This window comes from Amblyomma maculatum, chromosome 4 (genome assembly GCF_055883805.1).
Source record: "Amblyomma maculatum isolate TAMU_Amacu chromosome 4, ASM5588380v1, whole genome shotgun sequence".
Classification (NCBI taxonomy): Eukaryota; Metazoa; Arthropoda; class Arachnida; order Ixodida; family Ixodidae; genus Amblyomma; species Amblyomma maculatum.
The window spans coordinates 167,967,262-167,983,152 of record NC_139347.1 but is presented as its reverse complement, the minus strand read 5'-3'; the positions used below and the strand labels follow the sequence as shown (position 1 = coordinate 167,983,152).

The following is a 15,891-nucleotide window of genomic DNA, read 5'->3' as shown; positions in this document are numbered from 1 at the left end:
TACGAACTGTCTCTAGCGTCATACTGGGCCCATAATCAGGTATGCCACGTTTGCTGGGACCCAGCGGCACTGGTTTTTATTACCTCAGCCCGCCAGCTTTGTGCTTAATTATGGCCCTAGACGAGACTGTACGCTGCCTTTCAAAAAAAAAAAAAAAAACATTTATCGCCAAACCAGCCAAACTGCCTTTCGAAACCGAAAGTCCCTCTAGGAAGCGGCCGGCAGTAAAAAGAAGCCAGAAAGCCACCGGTAAGTCAATCCGATCCGATCCGAAGCCGCCAGCGGCAAAAAGTTGCGAGTCGCGACGGCGCCATGCTGCCTTTGTTGTCATGCGGTGTGATTGTGAACGCTATTTCCTCACGCTGTGCTGCTTTTTTGTTCCGTGGTTCTTGGAATGGGCCGCAGAATTGATATTTGATATGTGCACTTTGATAGACGTCCTGAAGTACGTGATGTAGTGATAAATAGGTTCTGTGCCGCACACCGCTTGCACCGCGCCGTGGCAACGCCGGCATCAACACGGAAGAAGGAAATGGACTGGCGTGATTGTTTGCAAATGTGAGTACACTGCTTGAAATTATTTTTATTTAATATTGCTATTGAATGAAGTACGCGTTGTTAATACTGTTTTGTGTGATCTCAAAATTCCTTCGTAATACAAGCTGCGAACTCGACCCAGCCTGCTTTATTGTGAGGGCGAGCCAGTCACTCTTCGGAACAAGAAGCGTGAACGTTTGGGCGAGTTGGTCAGACATACTTGACATGAACGGCGCGGCACAAAGATTTGGCGCTTGTCCGTGTGTGTTCTCTGTCTTCGTCTCTTCCTGCCGCGCCGTTCAAGTCAACTCTTCAAAAGCCGCCACCTTTATATGTATGCTCGTCCCTAACGTGAAGCCGTTGTACGATATAAGTAGTGTTCTGAAACTTTATCGGAACCGTCATGGAAAATTTGGCCGCCTCGACCGGTTCCGATAAAGTTGCACAATACTGTATAATGTTATGGTGTATACTTCTAGATATAGTTGTAGCTGCAGTGTATTAGATGCACGACCGGCTTCGCGATTGTGATCAGCACCCCGAACGAGTTTTCAATCTTTTTAAAAGCGCCTATTTTTTCTAACTGTGAGTGCATTAATACGATGAGTACGACCAGCGCGCGAGAAACAGGTTGTTGCTGTGGCGCATATCTCACAGTGGTCGCTGCATTTATTTTTGGTGCTTGTATGCTTCAACAAAAATAATCTAAATCATGGCTGACGCCAAGGTACAAGCTCATGTAGTACTACTGTAGTAGAATGACGATTAGAAATAATTATTTGAGTGACCACATGTAGTAAAATGTGCATGTCAAGAATAATTGCTTTCATTACTACATAGTCTTGTATTTTTGACAAATTATATGTATCTTAGTGTTCACAACAGAGGCAGAAATGAGCTTTCAGTGGGCAGTTGCGTTCTTTGGTACTTTGTGTCGTGGCTTTTCATGGAAGCGTTGAAATGATGCAGTAGTAAACAGTTTCAGACCAGAAATGAAAAACATTTTACCTTCCTTAATGTTATGTCTGCTATGGTTCGAGGTAATTTGACTTTAAAGGCCTTTATTTGTGTAGAGTTCGTTGGTTGCCTTACACATTGTACACACATTTCTCAATACACCAGCAGTGAAATTAGTTTTGTGCTATTGCTTGTATTTCGGAAGAAAAAAGTTTGGCCGACATCACGGGCAGCTTTTCTCTGCATGCACATTTTTTGCAACTTTTATATCACCTAGGATTGAGATATGCAGGCACTGATAAACATATTTTATGTGCTCAGAGTAAAAAGAAGAAAAAGTGTAGAATGTTAATCATATTTCTGATTGCGTGTGAAAGTCACGACTTAGAAAAAAAAAAAAATTAAGAGGTGCTACAGATCTGAAAGGAGGCTGTTTTAATTATTTTTTCTCTGCGGCTGTAAGGCAAACCTACATAAGAATTGCAGAATATACAACCACTTAGATGGTAAAATGTTAACATTTTTTTTTTATATATGGAATGCAACACATTAAACACGGTCCCTAATTTGGCGCAATCAAGCATAGTAGTCTTATTCAGTAATTAAAGGAAGAAACACCATTCCTAATTTTTCTTATAATTTAACAATCAAGTTTCTAGGAGGAGATGAAAATGAATATGAGACAATATGTTGCATTGTACTGTTTCTAGCAATGTTATCAAAGCTGAAACTTCTTGTTTTTTCTCTCATTGGGAGAACGGCCTAAACTGACGGCAGAAAAGCAGCAAATAGGCTCCCTGCTCCTCAAAACGTTGCCCATAAGCTAACCATGTGACCTTGGCCATAAAGGAAAAGCATGCCTGATCACGTTATTGCGAGCCAATGCTGATCTGTGACGTACGCAGGGTGTGGCGGCATCACTATTCGTGAGTGTGCATAGACGCTCGTAGCACCGCCTTAGGAATTCGGTTGGAAATGACAGTTTTCAGTATTTTTTTCGCAGTGCGTCAACGATGGCCTTCGCATCCCCAGTTCTTTGCTGTGTCTTTTTGCTGTTGACATACTTGCTTTATTTTTCTTTTGTAATAGGTGTTTATTCATAAAATACATGTTGGGATCTTTTTGCCCCAATTAGGTAAATTTATTTGTTTCTTCGTAGCTTTGCTAGAGCAGTCATTTCCACATTATTTATTAGTTTACTGTTCAGTTTTGCAAGTCAGAAGTCATACTAGATAAGGAAATCAGGTTCTGTTGCTTGAGAAATTTGGACAGAGCTTAAACAGAATGGGGACGTGTGGAACATCCGACAAGGTCATGTTGGAGTGATTTAAAAATATTTGCTTTGAAATGACATCATACACGCCTTTTTTTTTTTGCTCTAGAATGCACTTAGCTATGCTAAATGAAGAAACTTGCCATAGTTGCAGTCTGAAGGTTGGAAATTTCAAAACAGTTGTGTTTATGCATTCATATGGGTGTCACTTTAAGCTGCTGCTTGCTCCCACAAATGGCTTGTACCACTGCATACTGCTTATGTAACAATCTGACAATGCTCATAATGGTGTAGTTTCATATGCAATCTCCTCACAGTACAGGTCTCAGTCTTGACATAAGGGTAAAATTTTAGCATAGGGCATTGTGTTTGCTACTTATGCACCTCCATTCAAACACTTGCAATGATGCTTGAGAAGCTGCATGTTTCACCTTTGATAACATTGTTGGAAATAGAATAACGCAATGTGTTCTCTTGAACTATTTTTTTTTCATTACCTCCAAGAGTAATTTATGGGCTGATGAGGTGGTTTTTCTTTGAGTTTTGAAGGAATATGCTCTGTTCAAACATGCCATAATTGGGAAAATGTTTCACATGTTTTCATTTTATACATAACAGAAACATTCGTACTCCTTTTAAGCACCAATTTTTTTATCTATTCTGTACCTTTAAAGTAGGTGCACCTCACACTCGTGGAGAAAAAATAGGCTGTTTTGAAAATGACCTTATTATCTTTAGGGAAACTGGAAAGGCTCTCCTATACAAACGAGAAGCACACCATGCAGGCTGGTTACTTTTGTCAAACAGTTCATTGCATTGAGGTTGAAGTCCAGTACTTACTTAATTATGCTTTGAGCACTCGTCTTAAAGCTGTTTGCCCAGAATCCTTATGATTGTAGCTACTGAATATATAGCTGTGTCTCTTTTCATTACCAGGAAAGGAGTTGTGTGCTCGGTCTCACTTGTCGGTTTTTCTCTCTTTATATACCCAGTTACCTGAGCACTTCAGACTGGCCGATGCCTGGAGCCTACCTGCTGCTCACCTACACCCCACAGCACAAACGAGGAACACACTAAATCATCTACCAGCAAGCACACTGCAGTGCCCTTCTGCAAGCCATCACCACATTCTATGACATGTTCAGGGATGCATGTTTAAGTACACATCCTAAGCATAGCTAAAAATGGTGGTATGAATGGATAGCTGCCTTGGTTTGGTTGCTTTATTTCTTCTTTGAAATCTTTGTTTTACTAATGGTGTAGTCAGTGAAAAAACTCATTCTGAAGAAAACTTGTTTGCATTGTTGTGAATAGCAAAACCAAACCTTGTACCATGTATGATGTATCTGAAAGTTATGGTTTTGTGTTTTCTCTGTAAACGGTGCAGCATGTTTCTTCCACCAACTGCTAACTATGAGGGTTTGAAATGTACAGGTGCCAGAAAAACACAGTGGGTCATGCCTCTTGTGTTTGAAATTATCTCATGAGTCTTGTTCCACAAAACTTGGTTCCACATATGAATGCTTCAACGGCATGTGGTGAAGTATGTGTAAACTTATCCATGAGTTGGAAATGAAGCTTGAATTATTTTAAGTATTGCGAACAGTAATACAAAGTGATTTCATTTTGTATTTGTTAGGGTACACGTGCGACTACTTCATGACAGTGCCGCTTCACCTCAAAAATGGCCCGTCTTCTATGCTGTGCAGGAAAATAAAGTAAGTTTATTTCCTTGCATAGCATAGAAAACAGGGATGCGAATGGCATCCAAGCTGTGCTGCACATTATGAATAAAAAAAGACCATTTTCACAAAATGCAATGTCTGTTTGTGGTTTCTGTAACTAAATATACCGGCACTAACTGATTTGCATGTAGTGTCGGCAACCAAGATCACATCAAAAACTAAAGTGAAAGCCACCAGACGCTCAATGGTCAATACTCATGAAGAACTCACAAGAAATGCACACATTAAGTGCCAACCAGAAACACGGTGGCCAATTTGTTTTAGACACACAGTAAGAACTTAAGAGAAAATTCACTTGAAACTCAGAAGATACTCTGGTGTCTCCATCAGACACACACATAAAATTTTTATAAGGGACTGCTTGCGACAGGTTTCCAACTTGTTGGAATTCGATCGCAGCGTCGGTGTGATCGGTCTGCGACTGACTGTGGACTGACCAATGGGGAGCATCCTGACGGCACGTCATGAGAGCGTCACTTGCCGTCACGTGCTACCGCCTGAAGTGGTTTCGAGAGCAGCGCAGCAACGTAGTTGTTTAATAATGCAAACTCATTTATTCCAATAACAGCATACGAAATATTCTGTCGTGACTAAAAGCGCACATAAAGCTAGCAACATCGATACACGTTTTGCTGTGTTAATGTCGCATTTAACAAATGGTTGGCTGTACATGCATCAAGCAACCCTGCGTGTCAGCCCGACCGAATTCGCTGTGAACGCGTTGTATGTGAAAGCAGACCGAAAATCGCACTGCGGCGTCACCGACTAGACCGATTATTTTCGATCCAAGTCGCAGCATGTGAAACGGGCCTGACTGGACAGCGAGCGAGCGACAGAGCACGCAATCACTGAACAAGGCATACTCAATCTACTTTTAAATCTAGAGGTTAAAAAATCACCCGGGCCAGATGGCATTCCCAATGATTTTCTGAAACGTTATGCTCCCTGGACTTCAAAGTATTTATGTGCTTTGTTCTCTAAGTCTTTGTGTGACAGTCAAGTTCCAAGAGACTGGAGAACAGCAAAAATAAAGCCTCTCCATAAGAGTGGTAAGAAAAATCAAATTACAAATTACCGCCCCATTTCATTAACTTCAACATCATGTAAGCTTCTTGAGCATATAATACACAAACATATTTCTGAATTTCTTGACAAGTACAACATTCTATCAAGCGCTCAACATGGTTTCAGAAGAGGTTTTTCCACGTCCACACAGTTAGCTATTACCGTACATGATTTCGCAGCTACAATAAATTCAGGTAAACAAATCGATGCAATCTTTATGGACTTTGCAAAAGCTTTTGACAAAGTTTCACATAAAAAGTTACTATTTAAGTTAGATAAAATATTAGCAAACCCACAGCTCATTAATTGGATCTCTTGCTATCTTTCGAACAGACAACAATATGTTTCTTTTAAGAATCAGAGTTCTTTGAAGGTTTCAGTTGACTCCGGCGTGCCGCAAGGCTCTGTTATTGGACCTCTTTTATTCTTGATTTTTCTCAATGATATTACAAATAACATTGATGTTAAGATTAACCTGTACGCCGACGATTGCGTCATTTATTCTGAAATTAACAGCGCTAATGATCAGTTAAAGCTAAATGAATCATTTCAAAGAGCTGTTTCATGGTGTGAAGAATGGCAAATGGAGGTTAATTTTGAGAAAACAGTATTTATGAAAATAACCCATAAAAAGAACCCTCTTCATTTCAGGTATTCAGCCCGGAATATTTTTCTATCTGAAGTTGAGCAGTTTAAATACCTCGGTCTTTGGATTTCAAAAGATCTTAGCTGGACAAATCATATTAAATACGTAGAAAGTAATGCTAATCAAAAACTCTTTTTTCTAAGACGAGCATTAAAACTATCCACACCCGCTGTCCGGTTAATGGCTTATAAAACCATTGTCCTTCCAAGCATAGAATACGCCTCTATTATCTGGTATCCCTATACACAAAAACACACCAATATGATTGAAAATTTGCAGAAGAGGGCAGTCCGTTTTATTTACAATAGCTTTGGGCGCACCTCAATGACAACACTTTTAGCAAAGGCCAAACTTCCTTCTCTTACCGAAAGGAACAGAGCACTGCGCCTAAAATTTCTATTTCAGTTGATAAAGGGTGATTACAAAGTTGACGTGTCACATATAATTTCTTTCTCTACAGGATATGCCACAAGACAAAGACACGCCCTAACAATAGCTCCTTATTCCACTCGCAATAACTGCTTCAAATATTCTTTCTTTCCCAGGACTATCACCGAATGGAATAAATTAGACAATGACACTGTTTCACAGCCATCTGTAAACTTATTTTGTTCACGCCTTAATCTGTCCGGTTTTGTGTAATCATTACAACCATCTGTTTTGCCATGACTTACTTTGTTTGTTGTTTCCGCCTCTTATTGAACTTTGTATTCTTGTTGTTGTTGCCTATGTTATTGTCTATAAGGATGTATCCCACCCTGCTAAAATCCCGCATGGGATTGCAGTATTCATAAATAAATAAATAAACCGGAAGTCAACAAACCGATTCGATAGCGATGACGTATATGTGTGGGTGGAGCGTGGGCCCGCCTATAATGTTTATGTTTTTATGGCTCGCTCCCATGCACGACTTAAGAGGGAAAAGGCATTTTTGATAGCCACTATTTCTGGTTTTACACAAGCTTGATTAAAAATTTTTGCGGGAGATTGATGAATTATTCGACGACTATCAGTATTTCGACTTGCCTTAGCCTCGGCGGTCACCTTTTCATGGACCCTTTAACAGTGAGAAACCGCTGCTAGGTGTCCAACTTAATTTATTCATTGGTGTCCTCCAAATATAGGTGGCCCACGCTTCAAAAATTTACCATCTGGACCCCCAGGCTTGAGGTAGTTCCTTTGAACAAAATTGTTGTCCAATCGATTTTAACTACAGCCTACTCAGTGGTGTCTTACAAATTTAACTGCCCTACACCCAATAAGTGGCCAACCGGGTTCAAAAATAATGGCGTTGCCTGTATTTGACCGAAATTTGTGTCCAGCTTGATTTGACTAGGGTGAACTCAGCCATTCCCTCCAGATGTAAGTGGGCCAGCACCAAAACTTTTCCATCGGACCCAAAATATTGGGCCAAGTCCGAATGTGGCCAAAAGCGAATTCACAATGATCAACTCAGTGCCTAGTTCCAAATTTAGGTAGGCCATCAGGGATATTCGGCCCTTAGGCCCCCAAATTTCACTTCATATGAATTTGGTCGAAATTGACGGCCTCGAGATCGAGCAGAATCGCCACCTTGAGGCTCAGCGGCGAAACCTACTCAGTGTTTCGCTGCGTTTTCGCGTCGCGTGCTAGCCCACAGTAATTTACGCGCGCGCATGCGACGTGTACAGGAGTGTTCTTGTTTGTTTCGTGGTTCCTGTGAGCTTTTGCTTACCTATATGCCTCTTGCAAAATAAATATGAACAGTCTATAACCCCCACGCTTCGTTAAAAAAATATATATATATACTTGTCCGTATCGAGCATGTCATGCTTGGATAAGGACGTCATCCATTGCGGTCTTCGGCGCTTGAGATCCTTTGACATGCAATGTCTCAAACGAAGTGGTACTGTCGTTACCGCCGTTTCAAAGCAAAACAGGTCGTTGCCGCCAATAAAAGGTAATGCGAACGCTCAGAAATCGCATATTGCCGTTTCTGTTTGGAATACCGCAGCTACTAAAAGATATGCCACCGCAGACTGCTTCATATAGCGGAATGCAGTTTGAACAGACCACTCTATGTCTACTATGCCGTCTGTATGCACGATAGAGTTGTGTGAGTACTTTTTTTTTTTTGCTTTTAAACCTCTGTCGCGGTGTCTCAATGGTAAGGACGCTCAACTGCTGATTTCGAGAACGGGGGGTTCAATCACAACCGTTTAAAAGGCGCTCCTCTGCTGTGGGATTTGACTGCACAATAAACAATCCCACGTGGCAAATGTGTTATAATGAAAAAAACAAAAACAAAACAAAACGACACCAAAACCAGCCACTGCAATCATCCGTCATAGCCGATGCCGCTTTCATACGTTAAACCCTGGCCAATATGCATCTCTTTTCTTTTCCTTTTTTTTTTTTTGCTGTTGAAGGCTTCTGTGCATCCGTAAAAGTTTTAGTGAGCACATTTTGCTTTGAGGAATGCTCGAATGTTTGGGGAACATATTCCCTGCACCTAATTGTTACCCTAAATATTACATAATGCACTGGTAGCCTATTATAATCATTATAATCCCTTTTCGTCCAAGTGCTGTCTTCCGAGCAAACTCGTCATTTCTGTTAAAGGGCCACTGTACAGGGAAGGCCCTTTTAAGCAAAGGAGCTCAGTGTTTCGATCAGGTACCGGAGATAGTCTGTGCAAAATGCTACAGTGACACGCCCGCCGCAAAGCATCAAAAATACAATTCAAAGCTCTCTCATGCTCTCCTTTGGGAAGCCAGCTTCCCCGTTTCCTGCGCTAGCCCGACGGGCCACAGTAATGACGTACGTACCGCGAACGACGTCCATTGGTCCGTATCGCTGACTGACGGGAGAAGGATGGGTGTCTACCGCTCGCTGCGCGCTTTTCCCTCGCCACGGCCAGACTAGTACACTGTAGCCAGACTGAATCCAGCGGCGCGCGCTCCCTCGGACTTCTTTTTTTCTTTTTTCGCGCTCGCAGAGTGCCACGCCCCACCTCCCGCCAAACGCGGAGGAGGAAGGGGAATTTGTCTTGCGGAGGCTAGACAACCTCGGGCAGGAGAGTGAAAAACCTTTGGGAGGGAATGGAAGGAGGGAAGCATGACAGAATCGGGTGATTGCGGTGGCTGTAACTGCGTTATTAGTTACTCTTTTCAAAAACATTTTGCGGCCTTGCGTTCTAGGGGCGAAGTCTCACAGTCACCGGGGAAGAAAATATTTTCGACCGAAGGGTGGACAGTAGGCCTTTAAAGGGCCCATGAAAAGCTTGAAGCCGTGCTTAAGAAAGGCGCACGAGCGGTCGGCGTGCCTTCGCTAGTCAGCAAAGCGCAAAAAAATTTTAGGCTAACATCTTTAATAGCGCAGATATTCCATATTAAAAATGACGCTCCTCCTCTCCCGTCACTGTAGCCCTCAACTCATACACGCCGATGCGCCGGCCAAAAAAAAAAGAAAATGTCCGGGCCGACGCCCCGCCCATAATGCGTCACGAAGTGACGCCACCGACTCTCGGTTTGTTTACTTCCGGTAGTGCTCCGATTTTTTCCCCTTCGTGTTTGCGGAGCGGCGGTTCGCGTGTCGGTCGCCATGGATCGCATGGATCCCGAGCTCGAAGCGAGGCTGCGTGAAGCCGCTGCCGAGCTGGACTTTGATCCATATGATTATACTCCGTTTCGTGATCCGCTAGACAGCGACGACAGCAGCACGCCATCGACTGGCCCTTCTGAACCACCCGCTGGCAACGGAGACGACGGCCTACTATGGTGCGTTCCGTGGCGCACGCGCCACTGCACATAAGTTATTACAACTTTCTTATTTCACGAAATGCCATTTCGTGTTTGCTTCGCGGCCTTTTCACATTTTACTTATGCGCAGGTGCCGCTGCGGCCGCTGCGAAAGCATGCCCACACCTGAAGATGTGTGCTGCCGCAGCATGCCGGAGGTGCTGGTGGTGTGCCAGCAGGACGGCGGCTGCATTACGATCCACCCAGCGTTTCAAAGCGTGTGCCTAACGGCCGAAGTCCTTCGGGCTGTGCACATTTCACGAGAGGAGGAGGGAGCGAACATCGATGGAGACGGAGATGTAAACAAGTAGGTAGTGCGGAAGCGTCAGGTGACAGATTCGCATTATTTTTTTTTTTTTGTGTGTGTATGATCCGTTTACTGTAAAGCGTGGTATTTTCAGGCAGCACCGCTTCATAGCCTACCGCTTGTTTACCAAGTGGATTTGGGGCAGGCTGGGCGAAGGCAACAGGGTGGTCCTGCCAGCCTGCGTCGTTTGCCGGGTTCGACGTGAATTTCCGTCGGCGAGCTACATGGGATTCAGGCACCCTCCCCTTTAATCTCAGGTGATTGTCGCTTCACTGCATGCTGTATTCTAAACTTTATCACGTGTGCAGGCGCACTGCTTCGAGTGGTGCATGGAAGTGCGTTTATTTTTAAGGTGGAAAAATAGAGAATGCTATTTTATGAACGCCAAGTTATGCACTGCGTCAAGTGTCTGTTTTGTGGCACTGTTTAAGAACAGACATCTCATTCCTCTAAAGTGCCAGAACTTGTAGATATCTAAGCAAGAAAGGTGTAGAACTGTTAGTTAGTGAAAAATAAAGCCTGGGAAGAAAATTCAAATCCTAGTAAAAAAAAAATACACACCCAAAAACAATCCAGAATGGAGGACAATGCCGAGCATCGCCAAGTCTGCTTGAGCACATGCTTCTAAGCATCTACCGTAAACATTCATTTATTTGGAATGGAATTTTATAGAAAAAAAAATTAAAATCGAAACACAGAATGCTTATGCCGAGGCAGCACAAGCATTCTGTGTTTTGAATGATACCGAGTGTGTGAGTGCTCAATACTGACACAATGAAATGAGTGCTTGAAGGTTTGTTTATTGATACTCCTAGCCGTGAATACATGACAACAGATCGCAGAATACATCCATTCCAGCAGTGGAGTAATACAGGTGAAGCACAGATCAAACCACAACTCTTGTTCCTGCATTTGCTGATCTGAATTATTAATTTGAATTTATTTACAGTCTAATACGCTTGCAGAGTGTTACATTTCTTATCTCCAAGCTGCAGTAATAGCTGGTCCCTTTCAGGTGTGTTTGCCAAAGTGTAGGGGCAGCACTGCATATTTTCAAAACGTTGTGCAGGTTCAACCGTCCTTGAACCAAATTTCATGAGCGTTAGCCATTGGCCGCAGTCACAGCTGCTGCTGCCACTTCGATCTTGGCTCGCTTGCACTCTTGCTCAGCTTTTTGGCAATGGGCTAGTCTGGCTTCTCTTTGTTCAATGGTCTCGGCAGGCTGTCTGGCACAGTTGCAACCTCCGTCTATAGTGAGGTGGCGTATGTGCATGGTGTATTTCCGTAAGTTTCATGAAGGAGAAGGAGTAGATGAAACATTAAGACGATGATCATTGTAGCGCACGAAAATGTCTTGCAATTAGAAATTGATGGAGGCGATGTTTACTGTACAGAGGAGAGTGTGTTGTAGTTTTACTACGAGGTGTGATAGGTTGTGGCAATAGCATAGTGCTCTCATGTCTAAGCTATAAAGATGACATTGTTTGCTGCACAGCGTGAGAGTTCAAAGTCAACATTGCATTCACTTTGAGGTTTGTGCACGGGAGAAGTAGAGCGAATGCTCTAAAAGCCTTATTTTAGCTGTCTCGGCTATCACCAGCTGTCATGCCTGGACATAATTCCCTATTTCTTGATTATCAGCTGTATCTAACTGTGCATTACATCGCTCACCTTTCACAGTGAATATATGTACACAAATTCTGCCAGCTAAGGTAGCCACTGCTTCTCATTTTGTAGCCTGTACCGCAGGAATCACTTAGTTGGGCTGGGAGACCTTGTCATTGCCTCTTCTAATATTTATCCCTCTGGCATTTTATAGAGCGAGGAGCTTCTTTCATAATTCATTCATTTGGCACTGTTGATAAGGATGTTTTTAACTTGTTCTCTTGCAATTTCTGGGGCCTGAACTTTGTTGACAGCTTGGCTTGTTATCTTGCTTCCTTGAGATCTGTGAATATGTTTCTAGTTTTTACTGTCTCTTTTCTATCTGCATATCTCCTCTTCTGTGGCTTCTTTTCATGGTCGCTTTTTCCAGTGTTGGTGTTTACATTTTATTCATCTGTGCAGGATAGTCAAAGGAAAACGAAAGGCAGTATAGAACAGAGCACCAGATAGAAGGAGCAGAACTGAAGAATTTACAGCTTTGCAGAAAAAGACCACGATGAAATTTGCAAGGAGAGAAGAAGGGAGCACTTATCCAAGGGGAAGAGGTCATCTGCCTTGGGGCAGAGCATTCCGACCAGTTACGTGGGTGTGTGATGGTGGGCTGTCGGCTTTGACGGTTCCAAGCGGCCTCCACTGGCTTCTGCTTTGGTTATGTGGGCTGAGGCATTCCCAGTCTACGGTACGAGCAATGCACTTTGCAACACACTCTCATGCTGTGCAGTAAGCATCCTTCTCTTCATCAAGTTCAAACTACAACATACTGTTCAGCTGTGCGGCAAACATTGTGATCTTCATGAAGTACCATCTGCACCACTCCTTCATTTAACCTGGGTAAATATGGCATACACGTACGCCATCTGGACGAGTGCGGCCGAGGTTTGCTAGCGTAGTGTCGGACCAATTTAAGCAGTGTGACATAATTCGCAGTGGTTTCACATTACTGCACCTAAGCAGAATTGAGTGCACTCGTGCAATTTCTTTTGGAGGGGGGGGGGGGGGAGCAGTTCTTTTCACTGCACTAGAGTATGCAGGTTGTGCCACAAATTTTTCTCAAAGTTGGCAAATCCCATGAATCCTTGCAGCTCATTGACCTATTTGTAATTTTTGTAATTTTTTAGCATATGTAATACCTTTCCTGCAGTTTTGGTCTGTTTTATATTGTCACAGACCCCGCCTTAACGATTAACAGAGGCGCGGGATCCACTTTACGGTTGCCCGTCGTCCCTCTACGAGGTTTGAGAACACAGTTAAAAGTTAGGCCGGTCAACCAGTGAAGTGCGTGTGTTGGTGTGTGATCAAGGAATAAATTTATGCGTCACTTTTTTAACACACAATGGGAACATATATAGGTAGTAGTCCAAATTACACTGCATAAAAAAAATTAATAAAACACCAGGACATGATAGTAATAAAAAACGACTCAATAAATGACAAGAGAAAAAAACCGACAATGAACAAACGCTGCGATAAAGAAGACTATAAAATAACAAAGCAAGTATTCCAGAGATAGTAAGTAAGGGCGAGAGTTACACAAAAACGCAGCGTAAAATACTAAGCCAGGTCAAGGTTTAAACAAAGCCAAAAAGAATATTCAATTAACCGACAGTCTGTAGCAAAACGGATTCTCACAGCCTTCTTATCTAATGAAGTATCGTAATCGCAGAGTTGGCCGGTAGCGGCGGCCGTACAGGGAGTGGGGACGACAAGTTGGTCGTGGGCTGGGTGAAAAAAACAAGACACTTTCCTGGAGCAAGCAGCCACGAGAGTAAACGTTTTTGTATAGCAGGCCATCACATAGGCATAGGCAAAACTGGCTGTTCGAGGTTGGGTCTTGAGCAGCAGCTAAGAACGACTCCAGATGCTGATCCGTGTGTTCCTTGGTTCAAAAGGTATGAGTATTTGGAAATCTCCGAGATAAAGCAGTGACGTAATGATCAAAGTTGTCCACGTCGCATTCCGTCGTGGCAGGTGGCAACCAGGAGAGGCAGTCTCCATCTGCGTGCCGTCGGCCACTTTTGTATGAAATGCTGTAGTCGTATTCTTGCAAGCGAAGTGCCCAGCGGGCTAGGCGACTAGACGGATCACAGAGATTGAGTAGCCAGCATAGGGAATGGTGATCGGTTACTACTACGAAAGGCTCTTCGTACAGGTAGCAGCAAAACCGCTGCACGGCGAAAACAACTGCGAGACATTTCTGCTCGGTGATGGTGTAGTTGTGCTCAGTCTTGCTTAGAGTCCGACTGGCGTAAGCAATCACATGTTCACAGTCGTCATAGCGCTAAACGAGGACAGCACTGAGGCCTATGCCACTTGCGTCCGTGTGCACTGAAGTTGGAGCAGAAGGGTTGAAATGCCGTAAGATAGGATGTGATGTTAGGAGGAACCTCAGTTGTCGGAAAGGATGAGTCGCATTACCTCACCGACTTGAACTTGTGCAGTGTGCAAAATGGCTCCATTCTGCACAGCTAGTACACTGCAAGTCATGTACTTTGCGCTGTAGCCTGGCGAGTCACAGCGACCATCCCCTGCCAGGTCTGTTGTTGTCCCTACAAGCTCACTAGCAAGTTCTGCTTGCCTTTGCTGAAAAAGCTGCAAAGAAGGAGATGTTCAATTTAGAGTCTACAAACTTGCAGTCATGTGATTGCCTTAATGCATATTAGGATGAGGAGGGCAGGTTTCAAATGCTGCATTGCTTTTCACTTTTCTCACAGCACATTTACTAAAAAAAAAAAAAATATTGCAAAAATTATGCCTTCAGTACTAGAGCATGCAGCTGGTCTATTAAACATGTAGCCAAAGGCAACAGAGATGTGCAGTAGCAGGTGCATTGCACTGCAATGCCTCCGCTGTTGCATATATGCTGCATTTTATATGTTTTATATGTTGCATTGTAGCTTCAAGTTGTTGTCATGAAAGGATGCGACATCTAGTTATCGAGTTAATGACATATACTTTGACTTGAATGTTGTATGAGAGATATCCTTATTGTCAAACCTCATTTCTGGCAGGTAGCAAGTATGCCCGTTGGTAGTTGTAGTAGGTCCTCTCTGTGATGCCTTGCACCCCAATGGATTGCAGGAACCGAAGAACTGAAGCTATACCGCAGCCAGAGAACAAGATGCCTGCAGCCAGGAGGACATTTCTTGCTGCTTTTCCTTCAACCAGTGGTTGGCTTTTTCAGAGGAAAGAATGCTGCAGTGAGCATGTCCCCTTCACAGTCACAAGGCTTCCCGCTATGCTAAAGTAAAGGGTTCTTGTTTGCCCGCACATTGTTCAGGTCTCAAGAAGCTGCCGCAGGCAACCCTCGAACACAAGGAATTTTCGCTCTTTGTAGAGGGGTTCCTCAATCGCTGACTGGGCCGTTTCATCCTGATGGTCGCTGAAAAAGAAGTGCAGTGATGTCAGCGATTGGTGCCGTGTGATTGTTAATATTATGAACTAATACGTAGCAGCCGTGGATGTTCATCTCGGAATGTCTTGGCTGTAAAATGTGCTAAATAAAGCTGCTGTCAAAGTTTATAGTAGGTATGCATTTTTTTTTTTCATTCTATCAACAGGGAACAGAAAAATGCCATGGCAAATTAGGTACACTTTAGGGCTACGCAACTTATATTTTTTTCACAACAGAATCAAATATCCTTGTGCATCTTAGTGACTTGTTCAAATATTTGTGCAAAATTAAACTTCAAAGTGCATGTGATGGCTCCGTAGTAGCTCTAAAGACAGCACTAATGTACACTAGGCAGACACAGCATGACCATATTATGTAAGGAAAAATTGCCCTTTTGCTACCTGACGCAACTATGAATAACCTAACACCACGTCCGAGATTAGTGGTGTGCAAGGTATGTATGAGGCATGGTCTCTATAGACTCATCAAGGCAATATTTGTTGACCCATTGTGAGTATTACCACAT

At 43.2% G+C, this 15,891-nt stretch overlaps 1 protein-coding gene across 5 annotated transcripts; it reads left to right on the top strand.

The window, feature by feature from the left end:
• The first annotated feature begins 9,471 nt into the window (after positions 1-9,471).
• LOC146193451 (uncharacterized) lies at positions 9,472-15,493 on the top strand. Of its 5 annotated transcripts, none has more exons than XR_014706835.1 (5): positions 9,472-9,981; positions 10,094-10,309; positions 10,404-10,566; positions 12,377-12,805; positions 15,053-15,191. XR_014706835.1 is itself a non-coding variant. In XM_084602757.1 (4 exons), exons 1-3 carry the CDS (start codon positions 9,806-9,808, stop codon positions 10,558-10,560), a joined length of 549 nt encoding a protein of 182 aa, XP_084458883.1. In that variant the 5' UTR covers positions 9,472-9,805; the 3' UTR covers positions 10,561-10,566; positions 15,053-15,190. The 5 variants fall into 5 exon arrangements, 2 of the variants coding, with proteins under 2 accessions (XP_084458883.1, XP_084458882.1); XR_014706837.1 differs by having other exon boundaries at positions 12,377-12,556; positions 15,053-15,189; XR_014706836.1 differs by having other exon boundaries at positions 12,377-12,694; positions 15,053-15,188.
• Positions 15,494-15,891: the final 398 nt, after the last annotated feature.

Bases quoted from the DNA above. Each gene is read 5' to 3' on its own strand.
- LOC146193451 (XM_084602756.1), top strand. From the start codon at position 9,806: ATGGATCGCATGGATCCCGAGCTCGAAGCGAGGCTGCGTGAAGCCGCT. The intron at 9,982-10,093 runs GTGCGTTCCGTG...ACTTATGCGCAG, and splicing joins GGAGACGACGGCCTACTATG to GTGCCGCTGCGGCCGCTGCG. The intron at 10,310-15,052 runs GTAGGTAGTGCG...AATGGATTGCAG, and splicing joins GGAGACGGAGATGTAAACAA to GAACCGAAGAACTGAAGCTA.